This window comes from Pelophylax lessonae (assembly GCF_965119305.1).
Source record: "Pelophylax lessonae genome assembly, chromosome: 4".
NCBI classification, from domain to species: Eukaryota; Metazoa; Chordata; class Amphibia; order Anura; family Ranidae; genus Pelophylax; species Pelophylax lessonae.
The window spans coordinates 120359589-120384937 of record NC_138771.1 but is presented as its reverse complement, the minus strand read 5'-3'; the positions used below and the strand labels follow the sequence as shown (position 1 = coordinate 120384937).

Genomic DNA, 25349 nt, shown 5'->3' with positions numbered 1-25349 from the left:
GAAAACCCCTGGGGAGAGGAAACTCATGTTTTGTGTTTTCTAATTCTGGAACTTTCTTTTAAATAAAGTTGGGCAAGAAAAGCCCTTATAAAGAAGAAGAAAGCGAGGGGCTGAGTCCATAAAGCTCTACATTTGATGCAAGTTCTCACACTACTTATCCAAGTCCATTTAAGCGCAGTTAAAATTCTTGAGCTCTTATCACCAAAAATCTTCAAACAGCTCTTTTAAATGATCTGATCGACAACGACACCAGAAAGCACGCAATTGCTGATCTTTTATATGTTCTTTGTGGCCAAAATTGCCATAGCCACAGCTTGGAAAAGTTCAGCGGTATCAGTGGCCGAACGTAAACTTACCTGGATAATGCCTAATGACAAAATGGTCAGTATAGTGCATGACACAAAAGAGCTTTGAGAAGGTTTGGACTCCCTGAATGCATTCTTTGCAAATTCCATCATAATGTCGCTAATAAATTGGAAAGAAAGCTGGACATAAGTGAACAAGCTATACTTCTTTTTTTTCTTTCGGTCTTTCTTATACTGTTTGTATTTTTTCCTGAACAATTATAGACATTGGACTTCCATATCATATATCTGTCTCCTGAATAAGGATATGCTTTCTGAATTTTTTTATGATGGAAGGCGAGGAGGGATTGAGTTGCACACCGCAGACGTGGTGTTCGACATATTTTTATTATCTACCACTGATTCTGCTCTGTAGATAGGACAATACAACTACTTCCCTCAAGTTGTATTGTTAGCCCTGATGTTTGATCTGCTGCAACCAAAATTCGTCAAGGTCAGACTCCTCCTCTAAATTCCACTCCTATGTAATATCCTTTGATTATGTAACAGATAGTCCCTACTTTTTCATTTATCTTCTGAATGTATAGTTGCCCTTCGATACACTCTAGATTTCTTCATATAAAAATATACAAAAAAAAAAACAACCTTTCAACATTTTTGAAATAGAAAATTCCCAAGCCTTGATGAATGTGAAATCTATCTGGCCCCTTAAACGCATTGGATTTTTTTGGACTCTTGGACATGTTTGGTGCTTTTATTGAACTCTATATATATATATATATATATATATATATATATATATATATATATGGTTTCTTTTATGTCTTGGATATTTCTAAAATTAGATCTCCTGTCCATGATTTCGGATTCTGCCCAACTGGGAGGTTTGGGTGTCTCCATCTACCATTATGTGTTGCAGCACTTCCGGTTACATTTTCTATAAAAGAAAACAAAAAAAACAAACACATAGGTAGAGTGGGATCCCCTCCTAATGGCTAGACCAGATGCCCTTGTCCAAAGACTCAAGTGCAGATCCCTCACAGGTCCCCAAAAGTTATTCAAAAATAGGAGGTTTAATTCTTCATAGCTGAAAGGGTACATTCCCTTTGGAAAAAAAATTGAATACTGGGCTTTGAATCCCTATTAGGGTTCCAAAAACAAGGTGGTCTGCCCTTGGTCACTGGAGTTCAATAACATAAAGCCAGCACTAAAACTGACAGCTAACAGCATAAGCTCTCAGCTCATACCTTTTCATGTGCAGTTACAGTGCCACCCTATAATGGGTCCCAATAGAGAACACGTCTCCTACCCGACCCAGTGATGCAGTTCCTGGGGCCCTATTAACCTAACAGGTGATAGGCATATCTTTGGATGTGCAAAGAGTGACTTTGAGAAAGATAGTGTTTCCACATTGCTGCTGTAAACAAGGAATTAGCTGACCGCGTCTGTTGCCAGGTATCTGATGAACTACTTATATTATCAAATATTCTTACAGGTTTAAAATGAAATGTTTAAATGTATACATCAAGATATAAATCAAGCACCAAACATCTAAGTAGTTCCTATAGTAATAAAGTGTTTTATTAGTTGCTGACAACCTACACGCATGCCAACAACAATCAGGGAAAGTTTGAATCACAACATAGAAAATGACCATTTAGTAGGATAGAAGTGCTGGGAATAAAATCTGATTTCTCTTATTTAGTCACATAACACAGAAAATATAAGTGCCAGAAATTCAGAAAGCTAAAGTCTCCAGCTGAACACCGACAAATCAATTTGACTTCTTGCTAGACGTCACAACAGCATAGAGCCAAGTTATGTTCTCCAGTCCACTGCATGTATCCTGGTCCATAATGCGGCACAGTTTCAGAATGCCAATCTTCTGAAAGCATGTATAGCTTGGAGAGCTCAGTGCTTATAAAGAACTTCTTGACTTTACTCAAGACGTAATTGTCATCAGCAAATGCCTACTTTATTAAAGTTCTTGTAGGCTCTTCTGAAATGAAGACCGAGACAGCAGAGCTGACAAAAACCAGCAGTGTCAGTTGATGGTATTCATCATTTCGAGGGCTTGTTTTAATTCTAGAAACACAAAAACAAATGGTTATTTTTAACTCTGGTTAAAAAAAAAAAAAAAAAAAAAAAAAAAAAAAAAAAAAAGAGTTTTGACAGTATATTTCAAATATAGGCCAAATGTGTTGACTGAATACAGATATTAAATGACGTCTCTCCAATACAAGTGTATGTGAAATATTTTTATACATTCTAGAGAATAACATATCTATTCTTTGGTAGCTCCATTATGTGTGGTATTTAGATGTTTCGTGTATCCATTAACGTATTAGCAATAGTTTTCCTTCCATAAACAGAAGCAGTTTTACAGAGATAATGCAATGGTTATGGACACATCTAAACATTTTCATTTAGTAAAATAACCAATGGAAATAAACTATAACTTTAAAACTATACACGATAGGGTTGATTTACTAAAACTGGAGCGTGTAAATTCTGGTGCAGCTCTGCATAGAAACCATTCAGCTTCTGGGTTTTCTTTTTTTTATTCAAAGCCTACTTGAACAAGCTGAAGTTAGAAGCCGATTGGCTACCATGCACAACTGCACCGATGCTGAGTGCTCCAGTTTTAGTATCTCCCCTAATGTTACATATAGTATTTTCTTCAGATAAGGCAGTGGTTCCCAAACTCCAGTCCTCAAGTACACTCAACAGGTCATGTTGCAGGATTTCCCTGTACAGGTGATATAAATTAATGTCTGTAGCTTGGTTTTTTGACAGCTATTTTAATTATGGAAAATTCACCATACATTGTCTGTTGGGGGTATTTGAAGAATGAGGTTGGAAAATAAGGGCTACAATTACAGCTTTGAAGTAGTTAATTCTCAAAGATCACAACAAAGACTCTAATGTCAGGTTTCAGTCAGCTTCAACAGTTCAGTTTAGAAACTTCTGCAGTGTATTGACATTAGAGGGCTGGAAGGGTGCCAAGATCCTGGTATAAGGGCTCAATCACACCATATAGATGCCTCCAAGTGCGAGCAGTTTTCTGCACGTTTTCAACAAACTATTTATTTTAATGGGCTACCCGACACACTGGAACACACAGCAAATACGGCAGGCATGACTTTTAAAATCCATCCACACCAAACCACAGGCTTCTGAGGTACCATGCATTTTGTGTGCTGCAAACGGAAAAAAATCAGCCCCTCTCCCCAGCAACAAGATAATGAAGTTAAGCTTCTACACCCAGCTGAAGCGCTGACAACTGGACATAGGGTCCAAGACCTCCGCCCCACACCTGTGGTAGTTCCAGAGGCCCAGGATGAGAAGGTGATGATCCCTCCCTAGCAGCAGATCAGGATCCAGGGGGAGACAGGAGAGGAGGTTTTTTGTCCTCCCTCTCCAACAGTCAGTCAGAGTGGAGGAAACGGTCTTCCCTCCCCAGCCAGGATCTGTGCACCTGGGAGACGGTACCAGAAGGTTGTCCCAACAGTCAGATGAGGGTAAGAAAGATGGAGCAGTCAACGGCACCCCAGAATGATGACACCAACCCAGCAGAAGAGCTGGCAACAGAGCAGAGTGCTGCTGGCCTCTGCCCTCAACTAACAAAGGATGGGTTTCCTGTGGTAGTGGATGGGACCTCGGTTTCCACTAACACAACCCCAGAAAAAGGTCTGGCATTGGGACAGGAGGATGTCAGCCTTGCTGTATCAGCACTGGGGGGGAGTTTCATTGAGAAAAAAAATGGATTTTTGATTTACCGTAAAATACTTTTCTCTTAAGTTCATTGACGGAGGCAGTTCCTGATGCATATCAGCAGGGTTATACTGCCCCTTACAGGAGTAGGACACTAGACAGGAAAAAAAGTTCTGGCTATGCCTATGGGCAGTCCCAGAGGGTACACCCTCTCTCTTCCTGCATAGGATGTCAGTTTTGTATCAAAGCAGTGTCAGAAAAGTAATACCAACCCAACTCAAAATAGAGGGGGGGTTACTGCGTTCGTCAATGAACTTAAGAGAAAAGGATTTTACGTTAACTCAAAAATACAGTTTTCTCTATCGTTCATTGACGGACGCAGTCTCGGATGCATATCAGTAGAGACGTCCCAAATCAGTGCCATAAAATGAGGGGTGGGAACAGCAGAAAAAAACAAGTCCCCAAGGCTAAACATAGCCAACCAGGCAACATAGGACTCATCAGAAAAACAAGATGAGGCCCACCTGAGACAAACAGTAAACACCCTCAAGGAAGGCCAAAAAGCCCCCTAAGCAGCAGCCTGCAAAACTTTGCGGCCAAAAGAGGCATCAGCAGATGCCAGCACATCCACCTTATAAAATTTGGTAAAGGCGTGAACAGACAACCAGGTAGCCGCCTTGAACCTGAACCACAGATGGCTGATGGTGAAAAGCCCAGGAAGCACTAAGCATTGAGTAGAATGCGCCCTAACAGGGAAAGGTGGAACCTGACCCATAATTGAAAAAGCCTGCACAATTGTCTGTCTGATCCATCTGGAAATAGTTGCAGCAGAGGCAGACAGCCCTTCCTTTGGACCATCCGTGAGTACAAAGAGCGATTCTGACTTTCGAAAAAGACTCAGTAGTTGCCAAGTACACCCCGATTTCCCGAACCACATCCAAAGTAAGCAGTTCAAATCCCTTGGGATGTTTTGGCTTAAGACACAAAGAAGGTAACCACCTCCGGAAGGAAGGACGGATCCGGATGAAGTACCACTTTATCCATGTGAACCACCAGATAGGGAGAACGACAGGACAGCCCTGCCAGTTCCGACACCATGCCTGCAGAAGCACCAAGAAGGCCACCTTCTGGGATAAGGTAAGCAGGGGAATCTCCCGAATACTTTCAAAAGGAGGTTTATGAAGAACCGACAGCACCAAATTAAGGTCCCAAGGTGGCAACAGATGTCGCACCATAGGTACCAAGATAGACCCCCTACAAGGTACAATCCCTACAAGGTGTACAAGGTACACCCCCTGGATGAAGTTAAGCACCAGGGAATGGGTGGCCAACGGCCTTTGGAAAAAAAACTGCCAAGGCCGAAACTTGACCCTTGGTAGTACTCAAGACCATTTTTTGATAAACTCCCCATTGAAGGAAAGCCAATATCTGAGCCACCGAGTAAGAGCCCCAAGAGACTCAATACGCGAATAGAACGACTTCCACGTACGATGATAAATCTTCCTAGAAGTCGCTTTCCTCGCTTTAGGCAGAGTAGGAAATCACTGAAGCAGACAAACCCCTGTCCTTCAACACCTGACTTTCAACAGCCAAGCCGTCAAAGCCAGCGACCGTAAAGCAGGATGGAAGATTGGCCCTTGAGACAGTAAATCCTCCCTGAGAGGAAGTCTCCTCCTGACTAGACAAATTCAAACGGACATCTTATGCAGGAAGAAAGAGGGTGTACCCTCTTGGACTGCCCATAGGCATAACCAGAACTTTTTTCTGTCTAGTGTCCTATTTCTGTAGGGGGCAGTATAACCCTACTGAAATGCATCAGGAACTGCCTCAGTCAATAAACGATAAAGTGGGTTTAAAGCTTCTCCATACCGCGCAGCGTTCAGTAAAAGGCATGACTAGCTATTAGCACTAGAGGCCGAGGACTTCCCACCGCCCATCTGAGCTCCAAAAACATGGTCGCCCTCACGAGACGTTTAACTCGCAGGCCAGCCCCTGTCCAGTCGGGCTATGTTGTGGCTGACCTAGTGCAGAGCTGCGGTCTGCACGCGCTTGCTGCCTGAATTGAGGGGACCTTAAGGATACAGATAATCCAGTTCGTCGCCCAGTATGGCAGTCGATAGTAGATTCTCATAGGAACAAAAAAATAAAAGGAAAAAATTCAATTGAAAAAAAATAGCTAGGACCAGAGATCCCAGCAAGGAACTATGTCCCTACTCCTGACTAGGCAGAAAAAACTGAATACCTATAGCAGGAAGCAGGACTGCCCCATAGGCGTACTCAAGCTTTTTCTCTGCCTAGTGTCCTACTCCTGTAGGGGGCAGCATAACCCTATAGTCATGAAGATGAAGAGCCGTGGCCGTCAATGAACGAAAGAGAAAATATGCTTTATCTACACTACATGTTACTAAATGCATGTGAAAGGATAGGACAAGCAGGTATGTAACAATCTCACCTGTTAGTAACACCCTTAATTTACTGGAAGACACAGTCACAGCAACTGGACTGGGGTTTCTAGCATCTGCCACATGAAGATTGAGGTGGACTAAGGGCTCATTGACTTCCTGGAGAATACTGGAGCTAAGAGTCTGGTCTACACGCCAGCTTACTGAAGACAAGTGCGATACTGCAAAAACATAAGAACAGTTACAACTATTACTCTCTACCATTTATAGGCCAACCCCACTTTAATAAGTACTATTTGTTTGTACAAGAAAGAAAAAAGAATGGCAGAAACTACTGGGACAGTATCAGTCATGAAAAGCTGGCAATGGTGGAGACACACAAATGCAGACCTTCACCAGGTACTGAAAGCAGGGAACACCACAACCGCACCTATCTGTACAGAGGGGATTTGTGGGGGGGGGGGGGGGTCGCGGGGGTTAGGAGCTCTGTGTCTCAGGACCTATCCTGGAAGACGACTGTGGGAAAGTTTATTTCTGTGCATTTTAAAAGTGTATCCTTGCATTATAGGGGTAGGTGCAACTCTTTGTTGCGCATGGATAGAGAACAAAAGTTGACAATGACATCAACCTAATCTAGCACACAAGCAAAAACATCTTATAAATGTAATGCAATTAATGTTTAATTATAACATTTTATGTGTCTTTTGTGGTATATTATTTAAAACTCATTGCCACCTTCACAAAATAGGAGGAAACAAAAGCGCAGCTCTGCGTGGTTTTCTGACAAGCCACTTAAGGAAAATCTGTAGTAAGGCAATATGGAGGGTGTCACTACTAAGCTCTCTTCCATAAAATAAGTTCCCCAGCTGCAATTCTCATCCAAAAACATTTTTTTGTTTTCCAAGTCACTGACTGGAAAAGTGAAAAAATAGTGCTGGACCCATAAGGTTATCTTATTGGTCTTAAGGCATTGATGTTGATGTAAGTAATCTGGTTCCTGGGAACAGTCTTCTGGGCTTGGAATGTAACGTAACAAAAATGTTAAAAATTAAAAATGGCCCCCGGGAGCTTTCTGCCATAATGTACTTTTGCAGATCAGCACATTATGGCAGACTTATCTGCCAAACAATCCCCTCCAGAGCTCTGAAGTCAGTGCTCGCAGCTGTCATGGGCACTGCCATCTCCTCCCAGTCTTCTTTCTGGGTTCAGACTTTTCAACAGACCAAACCAGCTGCCGATAGGACCTGTGCTTGCACTTCACTGGAAGAAATACCATTAAAAAGGTCAAGTTCACTTAGTTTGTTTTCAGTATTAAGCCCTGGTGAAGGGGGCATGTTTAGACCCCTAAAACGCTTTGGTTTGTCTCCCTGACTTTTAATAGAATAAAGTCATATCTGGACTCTTTTAAAGTGATGTGGAGATTTAGTTGCTCTGGGGGCACTCAGAAAAGAGGAGGAGCCTACAGTGCCAACAGGAAACCCCAGAAGAGGAGGTTCAGAGCTGCTGTGTGCAACATGTTGTTTTAAAAAAGAAAACAACTAATAAGCTTTTACAATCACTTTAGTGCCGGTTCACACTTATGCGATGCGGGAAGGCTGCGAATTCGCAGCCTGTTCCCGCATCGCAAACGCACCCCTGGCAGTTCACACTGCCATATGTGATACACTGGGGGTGTCAATGAAATGTTAACGACACCCCCAGTTTGATCGCATATCGCAGTGCGATCTTTACAGTTCGCACAAGTGTGAACCACTGTGCGATCCGATCCTGATGCGGCTGAAAAAAGGGTCCTGTGCGGGTGCAGTGCGAATTCAGCCATACAAAGTGTATGGCTGAATTCGCACCGCACAGCCGATCGCATGTAATGAAGGAGCGGTGCGCTCCGATATTAAATGCGATCACCGCAGCCGCAAGAATGTGAACCGGCACTTAAACCTGGAGCTTTGAAGCGTTGAAAGTTCAAAGATCAAAGTAAGTCCTAAATTTACTAATCATTGTGTAATCATTTAAATTTTAAGTCTTTAGACAATATTTTGTTAGCAGTGTTAAATTAAAAGAAATCGGTCAAGAAACTATCACGATTTTCTGGCTTCTGAATTATTGACCTGAAGCAAAACAGCAGCATGTTAAGGTAGAACACAGAACACCTTATCTGCATTCCTTTTCCAAGTCAGTGACTGAAAACCATAGGGTCAGCATTCCAATGCTAAGAGGTTTTCATTCTTGAAGGGGTTGCTCACAATTAGGAGGATAGGAAATGGAAGACTATTTTTATTTCCATTACAAAAAATGCTGAGGTGGCTCTTTCATTCATCCATAAAGAATTAGTAGTCATGCCTGCAGACTGCAGCACAGGCACCTGGGGGAAAACAGAGTAAACATCTTCCAGCTGGGCAGTAAGGAATGGGTCCCTTGCTTTTCAAATTGGAAGAGAGGGGGGGAACTTCTATAGGGTTTCTTTTATTCCAAAACTGAGATAGTATTTTGAACAGATCCATAAGCCTAGTACCCATGGGTCAAAGGTCAGACGAGATCGGCTGGTTCAATAAAACCAGTGGATATTAGGCCATGTGTATGGCAGCCAGTCAGAAAGAAGCCGGCCGTGCATGCTAGAAAACCAGCAGCTGAGCGACTCCTGAGCAGTGCTCTCAGCCAATGCGGAGAACGCTGACCTTAGTGTTCTGAAGGAGGCGCCATCCCTTTCTCAGAACACAACAGCTCAGCAGGGGAGATCGCTGTACTAATGTCAAATAGTACAGCAGGTACCACCAGAGCTGTCAGTTTTTTTTTCAAAATGTATAGTGTGTACTAGTCTTAAGTCCCATTGAAGAGGGAAATGGAGTTTGGGAATGCACAAATTATATACTCACAGCGAAGGCTACTCTCCCTCAATGTTTCTTGTAAAGCAGTCTGCTTTTCTTCGTAAGAGCGGCACAAAGAGACTGCATGTTCTGGAAATGTAATAAATGATTTAATGTTAGATGATTCACCCATATTTTACCCAGCAAAAATTCTCAGAACCAATATTCTGCAAAAATTCTCAGAGCCAATATTCTTGCCGTTAAAAAACAAAGCACTGAAAAAGTTGATAAGATGCTTAAAGCAATGCGCAGTAAAACAATCAAAAGAGACAAACTACAGCAGTTAATCATTTATTATACAGGGTTATTGCATCATACAAGCTTTTTGAGCCACACCACTTAAAGCCAAAATGAGGGCTCCATCTTCATCCTGTATACAAAAATGTAAATGTTAGCAGATACAAAACACACACACACTTGATGTCCTCACCCGACTTGGCTCTTTGCTACTCTTCAGGTCCATGATGTCGGCATCTTAAAGTAGTTTTAAAGCCTTAAGGTTTTGCACCTTCATGCATTTTATGCATTAGGATGAAAAACCTACTGTGCTGCAGCTTCCCCCCAGACCCCCCTTTTACTTACCTGAGCCCTATTAGATCCAGTGATGTGCACAAGCGCAGCCGGCTGCCGCAGCTTCTCTCCTCATTGGACAGATTGGTAGCAGTGGGAGTCATTGGCTCCCACTGCTGTTAGTCAAATGGACAAAAAAAAAGCCAGCTGCGACTCCTTGTGGCTTCACACCCGGCTGCCCGCTGCACCCCATGAATGGTTTTGCAGTCTCCTGGGACCTATGATGTGTCCCAAGAGGCTGCGGGGAGAGGTGGGGGGCAAACTATTGCTCTGAATGCCTAGGAGGTTGAAGCAGAAGCAGGTACCTGTCAAAATTAGTTACCCACTCCCCCACCCCCACCAAAAAGACATTGCAAATATGGGAGAGGGGGGCACAATTTCCCCATTTGGGTAAGGTTTGGCTTTAAGTTTAAATCAGCTAAAGACATTACAGGAGCATCAAAACAAAAAGGTGTGAAATGTCTTGAGCCTGAGTCTGTCCCCTGCCAGCAGTGATCTCATGGCAGAGGTCAGACACACCTCATATTGCATCAGACCTATAGCTTTGCAATCAGCAAAGGTCATGCTCCAGCTCTGACTCAGCAGGGGTGTGTTAGACCTCTACAGAAAAAGACCACTGCTTCCCCACAGAGAGCAAGCGTCCCACTCTGCAGTATATTGCCTGATTTTTAAAGAAGATCAGCTGGAACAATTTTGATGAACCTGGTATTTTGCCGATTTAAACTGAAGGTTCAAATGGGCCTTAAAGTGTATGTCTGGCCAAAAAACATTTATTTAGTTTTGGATAAGATGGGGAAGGATTAGAACTTCCCTTCCTGCTGACAACAGCTTCACTAGAGAGGAAGCAAATACTTTTAAAGGAAACATGTAATGAGAGAAATACATAACTCCCACTTCTGATATGTATGTCAGACCCCCTTATTTCTCTCATGACTGACTGTTTGAAACCATACAGGGTCTACAAAAGTCTGACTGTCTAGGAATGGTTAGTTTTAGAAATAATGTGTTCCTCCATTCTTACCTTTGGGAAGCCCCAGTTGCTGAAGCTCACTGGACAGATTGTCACTGCTAACATTGTGCTTGGCTGCACTTGAAAGAATAAAACAAAGTACAGCAATGGTTGCTTTAATGTCACCAGACTCTACAGGAAGAAGGAAGAGAGAGAGACAAATGCAAAAATAGATTATATTCATTCAATAATTAATTTAAATATTAGTTTTCCTAAATAGTCATTTGTCAATAGTGCATTTTAGAGACTGCATACAGAAGTAAAAAAAAAAAAAAATGGCTTGGCATGTATCTAAATCAAAATAATAACATGGTAACATTCTGCAGACTATAAGCCTAGAGATGGCTTTTCCCTTAAGCCTGGTACACACCGAGTTTTTTTCCATTCAACCCAGCAGGTTAAATAAAAAAAAAAAAAATCCTGTTAGCTCTGGTCGGAGCCACTGTACTAACAATTTGACATTAGTACAGCGATCTCTCCCGCTGAGCTGTTGTGTTATGCCCCCCCCTGCCAGAACACTCCGGTCATTGGCTGAAAGCACTGATTGGGAGCTGGTTGGCTGCTGGTTTTCCAGCATGCTCGTCTGACAAAAGCCAGCCAAACGACTACTTTACCTGGCGATACTGCCACTCACACACTTTCTGTCTTAGAGTGTCAATGCTGACTACTTGTACTGTTATCTATGAAGAAGCAGCATTGTCATTCTAGGACAAGAAGTGGGTTAGAACACCTTCCCCCTCCTTTTCCATAACATGGGAGGAGGTGTTTTGTAGTCCTAACACTTCCTGATATCATGGTTTCAGGTAAGACTGCAGCATTTCAAATCAACAAAGAAACTAGCTCATGCACAGAGGCATTAAGCTGGCCATACATGAATCCATGCATGGGCACCCTGGTTGTACAGAAGTCGATCTACCAATTGACTTCTATACAACCAGCCTGTCAAGGTTTTCCGATCAATCAGTGCCAGCAGCACTGACCATTGTATTCTGATGGCGGGGAAGGCTCCCAGAGGATTGGATGGGGAAATGGGATCATTTTTTTCCATTTAACCTGCTGGTTAAAAAAAAAAAAAAAAACGATGAGTGTATGAACTGTCTTAGTTTGGGCACTTCTTTTCTCACTATACAACCAATGGTAATGCTCAAAGAAACTTTCCGCAGCTTAGGAGGAGGTCATTTGCATTTGTAAAAGAACTCAAGAATCTCAAGAGCATCTAAAAGTGAGCTGAAACACAAGCTGAATGCACCTGAATCCATGCTGTGTTTGCCCATTAATACAAGCCCAAACAGTGGTGGCACAGCATGCACAGTTCTGCCTCAGTAACTCCACTCACCTTCTCAGTAGGTAGTATAGGTAACTGTAAGCCTAGAAACAAATTTACACAACTAATGTACAATTCACAAATGATAACATTCTTACCAAAACGAGCATCAGATGTTAACTTCAAAATTTTTTCATACTGTTGAAAAAAAGTAAAAAAAAAACACAATTAAGGCATGAGCTGCAAACTTTTTCCTAAAGCTGTGGTTTCATCTTCTTATATTTTGCCTATTTTTGTCCTCTCCCCCCACCTAATATACTATTGAGATTTTGTAAATAAAACATTTCTGTTTTCGCTATATGCCTTGGGTCTCTTGTTGCATAGATGTTTTATTGAGTAAATGAGAAGGAACAAAGGAGAGATTTTAAGTACATAAAGATTTAAATTAGGTACACGTGTTGGGTCATCACTTCCTATAACAAGCAGGGATAAATATACTGAAAACAAGACAAAGAAAAGAAAGGAGATCTGTATCATGTATTGCAGGTTATAGCTAGGCATGATTCCTTGAGTAACATATAGAAAATAGACTTTAGGTAGAAAAATCACACTAAACAGTAAGCAGAGAGGGAGGTAATTACATATCAAGGTCTCCGTTTCTCTATGCAATGCAGGCAGATAATGGCTGGTGTGAGGGGCTGGCTAGGAGCTGTACTTAGCTTCCAGAGAACCCTTAGTATTTCACTCAAGACCCCTCAGCCCTGATGCAACCAATGAGCTGACACCTAGGAAGAGCTATGCAGATATCAAAATGCCGTAATGGGTGGGTGTCAGTCTGGAGGAGTGGCCGTTCCTAGTTAGGCATTTTCTTGCCAATGTCCACATGATGCTCAAAACTAGAGATGCCCCGAAATTTTGGCGGCCAAAACATATATTGGCCAAAAATTGTGTTTTCAGGATTTTGCTGATAAAGAAAAAAAGGTGCCGATAATGTGACACAAAAGTGAAACAAAACCACAACACAGGTGCAGTATTAATGCGTTTTCAATGCATTTGAACGAGGAGGTGCATTTTTGGTGCGTTTTTTTTAACTGACCAAAAATGCAGCAAGCAGGATTTTTAACACCACAACAGAAATGCAATGGACCAGTGTGAATACATATCTACAATTTTAAGGATTGCATCTTTCTTGTTTGTCTTGCGCTAAAAGTACCGATAATGGCCGACAATAAATTCATATTCATTTACATTCATAATATTAATTAAAAAGTCGAATGAAATTCAATTACATCTAAAAATATATATTTTTTTAAACTGTCAGTTTTGGTTTTTGGCCAAGTACATCCTGCATTTTATGTTTTTCGGTATCAGCATTTCCTTTCAGTGCACCTCTACTGAAAACTGAAATCCAATAAATGAAAAGGGTGGGGCAGGGACTGTAAGGGAAGAAACAAGCTAGATTAATCTGGATGTCCTCCAGTCAGAAAACGAATCAGGATAAGCAATTTCAGGACAGGAGCGGAACCTGTACAACTGTGCAAGAGTTACAGCTTGATCATTTTCAACCAATATGTAACTTACATCAATGGCTTCTCCCAGCTGTTCTTTTAGCACTTGGGCACAGATCAGCTTTAGCTTAACAGAGGACTGAAAATAGAAAAGGATAAAAATGTTAGAAAAGTGTTGTCATGAGGAACCAAAAAAAAAGTATGATGTTAAAGAAGACCTGTTCTGACAAACATGGAGGCTGCCAACACATTCTCCAGGGTAATACAAGAAGAAATGGCTGCACACCATGGCTGGTCCCCGAATCATTTGTTAAGTATCTTCAAAGAAGTCCTGTATAATAATAATGATACAAACAGATGACACAAACACAATGATGGTTATGTTTAAGCACAGCATTTGTGTGAAACGCGTCAACCACTAGCGACCTGTCAGTGTCTTGTTTGAAGATACTTAGTAAAAGGATTCTGGACCAGCCGTGGTGTGCAACCATTTTTTCTTGTATTGCATAGTTGGCAGAGGCGAGCCAGGGCGGGCACCCATGTGTGAAGTCTATCAGGCATATCCTTCTCACACGGAGCGGCGTTCCTTCTCTTTTCATATTCTTTGGGGTAATTAGAACAGAGTGTTTTCACAAGGAAAGGTTATCAACTAGACAAATGCATTATGCTTTCTATATAGGACATGTTAAAATGTTCCACTTAACTATTTTAGCCAATGTGCTGATCTCTGCCAGAACCCAATCAGGGCAATCCAAGTCCCCGCAGAAACGGAACCTCTAAAGGGAAATAAAGAAATACATGTTATTTGGTAAAAAGAAGATATCATATTACCATAAGAGGAAACAAAGATAGCGCACTAGGGGGATAGGAATAGCGGACAAGCAGTCAGCTTTATAAATTGGCGTTTGATGGCATGTGGATTATCTGATGACCAGGAGCACCGTTACAAAAACATTTAGAGCCGGTTCACACTAGCGCGACTTGTCAGACGACTTGTCAGCCTGACAAGTCGTGCTCCCTCGTGGTCCATTGACCGCTACAGGACCCGTTCTAATAGGAGCGACACAAGTCGCTCCGACTTAGAAGAAGGGTCCTGTACTACTTCGGGGCGACTTGCATAGACTTCCATTATGTGAAATCCCTGCAAGTCGCTCCGAAGTCGTGGTGCATGGTAATGCACAAGTCACCCCTGAAGTAGTAAGGAGTCGTGTTGCCCCAGTGTGAACCGACTCTTAAAGCCCGTCTCTGTAATATTTGATTTGTAATTGATACAAGGCAGGATGGATCCATGCTTTCAGGTTGTTTATGCCAAATTCTGACCCCACCATCTCAATGTCGCAGCTGATATCGAGACTCATCAGACCAGGCAATGTTTTTCTAATCTTGTATTGTCCAATTTTGGTGAGCCCACTCAATGAGGGGGGTGTCACTCATCATGGTGCAGTGCATTCATTGTGCAGAGAGCAGTGCTGATCAATGAGGACTACTCCCCACTGCAATAGTTAATTGTTCGTTTTCCCTGGTGGGGGGGGGGGGGGGTAGTAATTTGCTATATTTACCTGATCCTCTGCTCCCCCATTATCCAGCGATAGACTGTCGCTAGATATCCTCAAGCCCAGTACAGGGCTGTGTACACTGCTCCAGTCTTGATAACGCTAGGACCCTAGACTGGAGGAGTGTGGGGGTGCAGATGTGGCAGATACTAGTCTAGGTGCAGGGAGGAGTGGAGAATTAGGTAAGAAAATCTCCTTTTATTTCTTTTCCCTAGGCATAAACAAGCAATTAATAAACAGGCAAAAAATTTGGGGGAGCATACCCATGTATTTCCAAAGCTGCTGCAGCTATGAACTAAAAGACATGTATATTAAAAAAGAATAGCGCGCAAATGCAAAAGAAATTACTACCAAATCTGAAGAGAGTCCATAAATAAAAATGGGGGTTTGGTCCCACCATATGGCCATATCGTGCTCAAGCCCACTACTGCGTCAAACTTTCACGCAGTAGTGGGCTTGAGCACGATATGGTCATATGGTGGGACCAAACCCCCATTTTTTTTATGGACTCTCTTCAGATTTGGTGGTAATTTCTTTTGCATTTGCGCGCTATTCTTTTTTAATATAAACAAGTAATTAATCCTTGCAGGGCAGACACAGCCCCACTGCAAAGAATATTTGTTTTCTTTAAACTTTTAAGCCTGTAGAAAGCATGTAAAAATAGCAAACCGGATAGCAGCAACAGGGTTAAATTGGTAGTAAACTACCAGAAAAATAGAAAGCAATGGCTCCCCGGCAGGTTTAAGTCACAATATACTGGTATGCACTGCATACTAGCACATATGACAGACTCACCTGTACACAGAGCCCTCCAGTGAAATGCGGTCATGGCTCCTCGATGCTACCATCTTCACAGGCTCTGGCTGTACGAATGGCTGTCACTCCCGTGCATGTGCTCCAGAGCCCTCGGCTCCAGCATGGAGCTATGAACGTCCGGCACTGTATGTCATTCCTTCAGAGCTAATGCGCTGGTGGCATCACTAACTGCATGTTGTGTGAATATGTCCTATACGGTGCACGTTTAGGAGATATTCACTGTACAGTGGATATAAAAAGTCTAGTAAAAACTAAAACAATGTGGTTGCATAAGTGTGCACACCCTTCTAACTGGGGGATGTAGCTGTGTTCAGGATTAAGCAATCACATTCAAACTCATCTTAACCACTTGCCGACTGCCCAACGCCGATCTACGTCGGCAGTCAGCCCCTCACAGGCAAAGTGACGTAGGGATACGTCACTAGCTTGTGAGGGTCTAGGGAGTGAGCGCGCGCCCCCGGAGGCGCGCTCCCGCGTGGTCACGGACCCCCCCGCGCGTGTGACCAGCGGACCCGATGTCCGCCGGTCACTCGGCGATCGGCGGGGGAGAGGGAGAATGTCAGGCAGCTTGTGTAAACAAGCTGCCTGTCATTCTCCTCGCTGTAAAGACACTGATCAAATGGATCTAGTATGTAGATCCGTTGATCAGTGTCCTTACAGCTCAAGCCACAGCCAATCACAGTAGAAAGCACGCCCCTAGGGATACACACAGCCCCTCCCTCCCAAATAAAGTTAACCCCTTCACAACCAGTGTATTTTTAGAGTAACAGTGCATATGTATAGCACTGATTACTGTAGAAATGTCACTGGTAACCCCAAAAGTGTCACAAATGTCAGTCAAGGGTCCGATCTGTCCGCCCCAATGTCGCAGTACCGCAAAAAAATCGCAGATCGCCGCCATTACGCGCTAAAAAAAAAAACAACAAAAATGACAAAAATCTTTCCCTTTGTTAGTAAACGCGATAACTTTTGCGCAAACCAATCAAAATACGCTTTTTGCGATTTTTTTTTACCAAACATATGTAGCATAAAACAAATTGGCCGAAAATTTTAAAAAATTTTGATTTTTACTTTTTTTTTTTGGGGGAATTTCATATAAAAAAATGTGAAAAATATTGTTATTTTTGCAAAATTTACGCTCTTTTTTTGTTTATAGCGCGTGATCAAAAAATCGCATAGGTGATCAAATACCACCAAAAGAAAGCTCTGTTTGTGGGAAAAAAAGGACGTCAAATTCGTTTAGGTACAGCGTCGCACGACCGCGCAATTGTCCGTTAAAGTCACGCAGTGCCGAATCGCAAAATACCCCCTGGTCAGGAAGGGGGTAAAATCTTCCGGGGCTTAAGTGGTTAAATAGGAGTCAGTACACACCTGCCATCATTTAAGTGTCTCCAATTAACCCAAAATAAAGTTCAGCTGTTCTAGTAGGTCTTTCCTGACATTTTCTTAGTCGCATCCTACAGCAAAAGCCATGGTCCGCAGAGAGCTTCCAAAGCATCAGAGGGATCTCATTGTTAAAAGGTATCAGTCAGAAGTGTACAAAAGAATTTCCAAGGCATTAGATATACCTTCGAACACAGTGAAGACAGTCATCATCAAGTAGAGAAAATATGACACAACAGTGACATTACCAAGAACTGGACATCCCTCCAAAATTGATGAAAAGACAAGAAGAAAACTGGTCAGGGAGGCTGCAAAGAGGTCTACAGCAACATTAAAGGAGCTGCAGGATAATCTGCCAAGTACTGGCTGTGTGGTACATGTGACAACATTCTCCCGTATTCTTCATATGTCTGGACTATGGGTAAGAGTGGCAAGACGGAAGCCTTTTCCTACAAAGAAAAACATCCAAGCCCAGCTAAATTTTGCAAAAACACATCGGAAGTCTCCCAAAAGCATGTGGGAAAATGTGTTTATGGTCTGATGAAACCAGGGTTAACTTTTTGGCCATAATTCCAAAAGACATGGAACACTGCACATTACCAAAAGAACACCATACCCACAGTGAAGCATGGTGGTGGTACCATACCTGCTTAGGGGCTATTTTTCTTCAGCTGGAACAGGGGCCTTAGTCAAGGTAGAAGGAATTATGAACAGTTCCAAATACCAGTCAATATGGGTACAAATCCTTCAGGCTTCTGCTAGAAAGCTGAACATGACGAGGAACTTCATCTTTCAGCATGACAACAACCCAAAGCATAAATCCAAATCAACAAAGGAATGACTTCACCAGTAGAAGATTAAAGTTTTGGAATGGCCCAACCAGAGCCCAGACCTGAATCTGATTTTAAATCTGTGGGATGATCTGAAGAAGGCTTTGCACAGAAGATGCCCTTGCAATCTGACAGATTTGGAGTGTTTTTTGCAAAGAAGAGTGGGCAAATATTGCCAAGTCAAGATGTGCCATGCTGATAAAACTCATACCCAAAAAGACTGAGTGCTGTAATAAAATCAAAAGGTGCTTCAACAAAGTATTAGTTTAAAGCAGAGTTCCACTCAAAAGTGGAACTTCCACTTGAAATACTGCTAACCACCTGACATGCCACATTTGGCACGTCATTTTTTTTTTTGGTGGGGGAAAGAGAGTACCTAGATTTGACAGGTACCCACTCCCACTTCTGCTCGGGCCACCTAGGCGGCTTGAGCGGGAGTTCTCCTCTCCCCTCCCTGCAATCTTGTGGGACATGTCAGAAGTCCCAGAAGATTGCCCATCAATTCACAACGAGCAGCGCGACTCACACATGCGCACCTGGCTGTGAAGTCGCATGCTGTCACAGTCGGGTGCCCACACCAGGGATGCCGGTGCCACCGAGAGGAGAAGGAGAGGATCAAGGCGCCGGGCGGCCGCATCGCTGGATCCTGGGACAGGTGAGTGTGTGTTTATTAAAAGTCAGCAGCTACACTTTTTGTAGCTGCTGACTTGTAATAAACACAAAAATGAGTGGAACCCTGCTTCAAAGGGTGTGCACACTTATGCAACCATATTATTTAAGGTTGTTTTTTTTTTTTTTACTTCCCCCCACCTAAAAGATTTCAGTTTGTTGTTCAATTGAGTTGTACCGTTTATAGGTCCCATTAAAAAGTTATGAAATTATTTATCTTTGTCTCATTTTTTTACACCACAGAAACCTGACATTTTTACAGGGGGTGTAGACTTTTTTTATCCACTGTAAAAAAAAAGCCTTATTATAGTTCAAAAATGGAGTTTAATTCCACTTTCAAAGAGAAGTTCACATTCTTAAATAAACGCACATCTTTTTTGCATGACAAACAGTCACAGGGAGCACCGACCTTCATAAGTCAGTGTGCCAAAAGACATCGTCCTGCCTACATCGGGAGGTGTGTAACTGGTGCTATTCTGACCACTTGCGTTACCATGTCTGCTATTTCATTATTGACAGCAAGTAAGAACTAAAAGCAAATGTGCCACAGAGGCGTTTGGCATGATTCGGCAAGTTTACGGCAATGCCGCAATGAGTTGTTGAAGCACGCGTGCCACTCAAAACACCTCCAAGAGCCGAAGAACCTCACTGAAAGACTACGAGAGATCAGGAAGACCTTCAACAAGCTCAACCCCTGAAAATGGTGAAACCATTCCGCAACTTGTACATGATGATCATCGGAGAACAATTTCACGTGCCACTCAAAACACCTTGAATGACTCATTGCAGCAACTTGCCGAATCATGGCAAACATCTCTGTGGCAGATTTGCCCAGTTTCACGTTTTCTCTTTTCTAACTTGCTGTCCATGATGAAATAGCAGACGTGGTAACGCGCGTGGTCAGAATAGCACCAGCTGCACAGCTCCCGATGTACACAGGACGATGTCTTTTGGCACACTGACTTATGAAGATCTGTGCTCCCTGTGACTGTGCATGCAGCCTTGTGCTGCCATCTGTTGGCATGTTACAAAACTAGTCTCGAAACATTTGATACCACCTTGTATATTCACTATGCCCTGTGAGTAGGCACTGCTGTGTCACACATTTCACTGAGCCTGCATTCTGAGCTACAGAGGCGCTGATAGGAGGGTCTCAGGAGGCAGTACTGGAATCACTGCTTGCAGGCAGCAACGTACCATGGGATATGTAGTTCTTAGAAAAGGAAACCTAAAAGGAGATTTTTCAAGTAAACTTATATTGGATTGTCAAACATAACTATTACTGGGTTGTTATTACAATGCTGATGCTAAAACATGAAAGTGTATGCTGTGACCAGAGAACTCATTTAACCACCCAACATCATCATATGACGTCGTGGACTTTGGGTGGGGATATCTGAATGATGGGTGCAGCTACAGACATCATTCAGATATCTTCTTTTTCAGCCAGCGATTCCCTGCACCGTACAAACAATCATAGCGGCTGTTCAGCCCTTTGATTGTTTTTACAGGAGGTGGGAGAGGACATCTCCCCCTCCTGCTGCCCTCTGGTGCTTCTACCGCCTCACGTGTGCGATCGGCAAGCCAGAGAATGAATCAGCCGGTGGAGGCCATTTACCATAGAACTGACCTCTATTACCTTCGGAGGTTGGGTGCAACGTTATGACATCACGTTCGGCCAAGGCAGTTGTAAACACTTTCGCTGCCTCAGCTAGGAAGCCAAGATCTTTTTTTATTTTAGGCTTTCCAGCCTAGAGGAGAGATGTGGGGACTTATAGACCCCAGATCTCTCTGTAAAGAGGACCTGTCACGCCCTATTCCTATTACAAGCGATGTTTACATTCCTTGTAATAGGAATAAAAGTGATAAAAAAAAGAATGTAAAAAGGGAAAGTGTCATATATAATTAGAAATGCAAAATAAAAAAAATGTTTAAAGTGCCCCCGTCCCCGCACGCAGAAGCGAACCCATACGTACGTTGCACCCGCATATGTAGACGGCGTTCAAACCACACGTGAGGTATTGCCACGAACGTTAGAGCGAGAGCAATAAATCTAGCACTAGACCTCCTCTGTATCCTGTAAATATTTTAAAGCGTCACCTATGGAGATTTTAACCACTTAAGCCCCGGAAGATTTTACCCCCTTCTTGACCAGGGCCTATTTTGCGATTCGGCATTGCGTGACTTTAACGGACAATTGCGCAGTCGTGCGACGCTGTACCTAAACAAATTTGACGTCCTTTTGGTGGTATTTGATCACCTGTGCGATTTTTTTGATCATGCGCTATAAACAAAAAAAGAAGAGCGGCAATTTTGCAAAAATAACAATATTTTTCACATTTTTTTTTATATGAAATTCCCCCCAAAAAAATGTAAAAATCTAATTTTTTTTAACATTTTAGGCCAATTTGTTTTCTGCTACATATTTTTGGTAAAAAAAAAAAAAAAAAAAAAAAAAAAAAAAAAATCGCAAAAAGCGTATTTTGATCGGTTTGTGCAAAAGTTATGTTTACTAACAAAGGGAAAGATTTTTGTCATTTTTGTTGTTTTTTTTTTTTTAACGAGTAATGGCGGCGATCTGCGATTTTTTTTGCGGGACTGCAACATTGCGGTGGACAGATCGGACCCTTGACTGACATTTTTGACACTTTTGGGGGTAACAGTGACATTACTACAGTAATCAGTGCTATACATATGCACTGTTACTTTAAAAATGACACTGGGAGGGAAGGGGTTAACTTTATTGGAGAGGGAGGGGTTAAGTGTGTCCCTAGGGGTGTGTTCCTAACTGTGATTGGATATGGCTACTTGTGTAAGAACAGAGATCAACGGTCCTACATAGTACACAGGGGAGAATGACAGGCGGCTGTGTTTACATTAGCCGCCTGCCTTTCTCCTCCCGCTCTAACGGACGATCGCGAGTGCCTGGCGGATATCGAATCCGCCGGGCACACGCGGGGGGGGGGGGTCCGTGAGCGAGCGGGAGCACGCCTCCGGCGGCGCGCACTCGCTCCCCAGAGCCTCACAGGCTAACGACGTAGATCTACGTTAGGCAGTCGGCAAGTGGTTAAAGTACCGAAGTTTGGCGCCATACTATGTGTGCGCACAATTTTAAAGCGTGGCATGTTAGGTATCTATTTACTCGGTGTAACAGCTTTCACATTATTCAAAAAAATTGGGCTAAATTATGTTTTCTTTTAATTATGAAAGAAACGCGTTTGAAAAATTGCTGTGCAAACATCTTGCGATATAAAAAATTGCAACAATCATCATTTTATTCCCTAGGGTATCTGCTAAAAACATATAAAATGTTGAGAGGTTCTAAGTAATTTTCTCGCAAAAAAAAAAATTATGATTTTTACATGTAGGCGGGAAGTGCCAGAATTGGTCTGGGTGACAAGTGGTTAACAACATGGAACATTTAAAAGACAAATAGGCAGCGCTAGCAGGTAAAATCTATAAATAAGTGCTGAATGGTAAAAAAAGTATGATGTGATGAAAATTGTACTAAAAATTAAGTGCATATAATTCAATTATAAAATCATGAATGCATAAAATACTACAACGAATATGGTTAAATGTATGCACAAATCAGAAAATTCATAAAGTGCAACAAAAAAATATAATCCAGTGTCCACAAATTTTAAATAAAGTGCAAAATGTGTTTAAGGTGCAGTCCAAACTTATATTCTTCCAAAGAAGTTTATGGTGCAAAAAAGTGCTCAAAGTCCAAATAAAGTGCCCAAGTGCTCTTCAAAGAAAGTCCCCCTATGGGGATGCACTCACCAGATTTGGGATGTAAATGAGCCTTAAATATATATAATATTCTGTTTAGAAAGTCAGGGCAGCCACACGGAGACTAAAGGTTTCCCTTGTCCGGATGGATGGATAGCTGCAATCCTACGGCGGCGGGCTCAGGCTGAGGGGGAAGCCTGAGACACAGCAGCGTGCGTCTGTGTGTGTGAAGTGTGAACACACTGAGAGGGACAGATCTTCACAACAGACAGGGGCAGTGAGGAAAACGTTTAAACTGCAATGAATCCATTTGTCTCCAAAAAGAGAGTGGAGAGGAGCTAATAAGGAGCCCATAGTAAAGGATTGCAGCTATCCATCCATCCGGACAAGGGAAACCTTTAGTCTCCGTGTGGCTGCCCTGACTTTCTAAACAGAATATTATATATATTTAAGGCTCATTTACATCCCAAATCTGGTGAGTGCATCCCCATAGGGGGACTTTCTTTGAAGAGCACTTGGGCACTTTATTTGGACTTTGAGCACTTTTTTGCACCATAAACTTCTTTGGAAGAATATAAGTTTGGACTGCACCTTAAACACATTTTGCACTTTATTTAAAATTTGTGGACACTGGATTATATTTTTTTGTTGCACTTTATGAATTTTCTGATTTGTGCATACATTTAACCATATTCGTTGTAGTATTTTATGCATTCATGATTTTATAATTGAATTATATGCACTTAATTTTTAGTACAATTTTCATCACATCATACTTTTTTTTACCATTCAGCACTTATTTATAGATTTTACCTGCTAGCGCTGCCTATTTGTCTTTTAGTCTTCCCCGTTTTTTTACTTGGTGAGCAGCAGCTTCAGGTTAGATAGATATATATATAATTTTATAATTCACTAATATTTATTCATCACAGCGCGGGTATTAATTTATTGTTTTAAACATGGAACATTTGTAGGCATCTGCATGGAGTCAGCACCTTCTAACATCACACAGGCTTATTATTATTATTATTCCTCCTGGCAGCTTCCAGACAGATGTCATCACATTACAGACATGGCTGACATGCCATCTGATCAGTGTAGTGTTGGATGGTGAGGTGTCTGTGTAGGGGTTGGCACCTCATCCCTTTCATCCAGGACACATAATAATTACACAGGTTCTGAAGCGAATATAATGCAGGCAAGGCACCAAGTGAGTTTAATTACCACCTTCATCAGCCACAGAACCTGTGTAATTAATGTGTGTCCTGGTTTAGAGGGATGAGGTGGCAACCCTAATGGGGGGGTTCACCTTTCATCACTGACCAGGAGGAATAAGATGACGATGTCACACACGTACAGTATAACTCCGCACAGAACTATAATTCCCCCCCCCCAGATAAATATCGTCATTGTGTGTCACGACAATCAGTACATCAGTGCTGGTACAGCCCCAGCACTGCACACACTCACCATATTGTCAGCAACACGAGCTCTTCCTGTCAGCTGACCACACACCGGTCATGTGACTTCACCGCCTTCAACAACTTTATTAGAAGGTAACACAGAGCCTTTCCTTTCCTCACCAGGTGTAGTTCTGTGCTGCTCAGTGCTGACCTTTCCAAGCAGAGTTGTTATCAGCTATAAACATTCCATTTCTTTATTTCTTATATGAGTCTTCCGAAGAAAGTGAGAAGGATACAGAGTGTGTGATTTATTATCATGCAGAGAGCACAGTGAGGGCAGGCTGCCTGCAACAAGTACTGACTGCAGTCAAGCCATCAGACAGTTCCAAATTAGTGGTCATGCTATCAGACAAGTTTTTTTGTGTTGGAAATTGTAGATGGAAACATTATTTGACACAATACACAGCAGATTGTAACCTACAAAATAATTATTACACAAATGTGTCATACACACCCCCCTCTACCACATCTTACAATACGGTGGGATTTTACTCTGGAAATTTAAAGATACAGAGCCCCAAATATCACCCCTTAGGCTACAAACTCACATTTTCGCAATACTTCAAAATGGATCAGACATGAAATCTCCCATTGGACGTTTACAATGCATATGTGTCATACACACCCCTCTCTACCATATCTTACAATACAGTGGGATTTTACTGTTGAAATTTAAAGATACAGACACCCAAATATCACCTCTTAGGCTACAAACTGACATTTTTTCAAAAATGTTAAATGGGAGAAAAATAAAATCTCCCATTGGACCAATACGTTTACAAGGCAGATGTGCCATACACACCCCCCTCTACCATATCTTACAATACGGTGGGATTTTACTGTGGAAATTTAAAGATACAGAGCCCCAAATATCGCCCCTTAGTCTACAAATTGTAAACGTATTGGTCCAATGGGAGATTTCGTGTCTGATCCATTTTGAAGTATTGCGAAAATGTCAATTTGTAGCCTAAGGGGTGATATTTGGGTGTCTGTATCTTTAAATTTCCACAGTAAAATCTCACCATATTGTAAGATATGGTAGAGGGGGGTGTGTATGGCACATCTGCATTGTAAATGTATTGGTCCAATGGAAGATTTTATTTTTCGCCCATTTAACATTTTTGAAAAAATGTCAATTTGTAGCCTAAGGGGTAATATTTGGGGCTCTGTATCTTTAAATTTCCACAGTAAAATCCCACCGTATTGTAAGATATGGTAGAGGGGGGTGTGTATGACACATCTGCATTGTAAACGTATTGGTCCAATG

At 42.2% G+C, this 25349-nt stretch overlaps 1 protein-coding gene across 1 annotated transcript; it reads right to left on the bottom strand.

Moving 5' to 3' along the window:
• Positions 1-1921: 1921 nt before the first annotated feature.
• On the bottom strand, positions 1922-24131 carry COMMD4 (COMM domain containing 4). Its single transcript, XM_082254679.1, has 8 exons — positions 24090-24131; positions 14338-14409; positions 13707-13772; positions 12284-12323; positions 10874-10993; positions 9292-9372; positions 6472-6642; positions 1922-2390 (listed from the first exon to the last, which is right to left on the bottom strand). Exons 1-8 carry the CDS (start codon positions 24090-24092, stop codon positions 2350-2352), a joined length of 594 nt encoding a protein of 197 aa, XP_082110805.1. The 5' UTR covers positions 24093-24131; the 3' UTR covers positions 1922-2349.
• Positions 24132-25349: the final 1218 nt, after the last annotated feature.

What these genes read in the sequence shown, in the direction of transcription:
- COMMD4 (XM_082254679.1), bottom strand. An exon ending in TCAGCACATTGGCTAAAATA is followed by an intron (nt 13,773 to 14,337) that starts GTTAAGTGGAAC and finishes TTCTATTTTCAG; the next exon opens with TCCTCTGTTAAGCTAAAGCT. An exon ending in AGCTGGGAGAAGCCATTGAT is followed by an intron (nt 12,324 to 13,706) that starts GTAAGTTACATA and finishes TTTTTTCAACAG; the next exon opens with TATGAAAAAATTTTGAAGTT.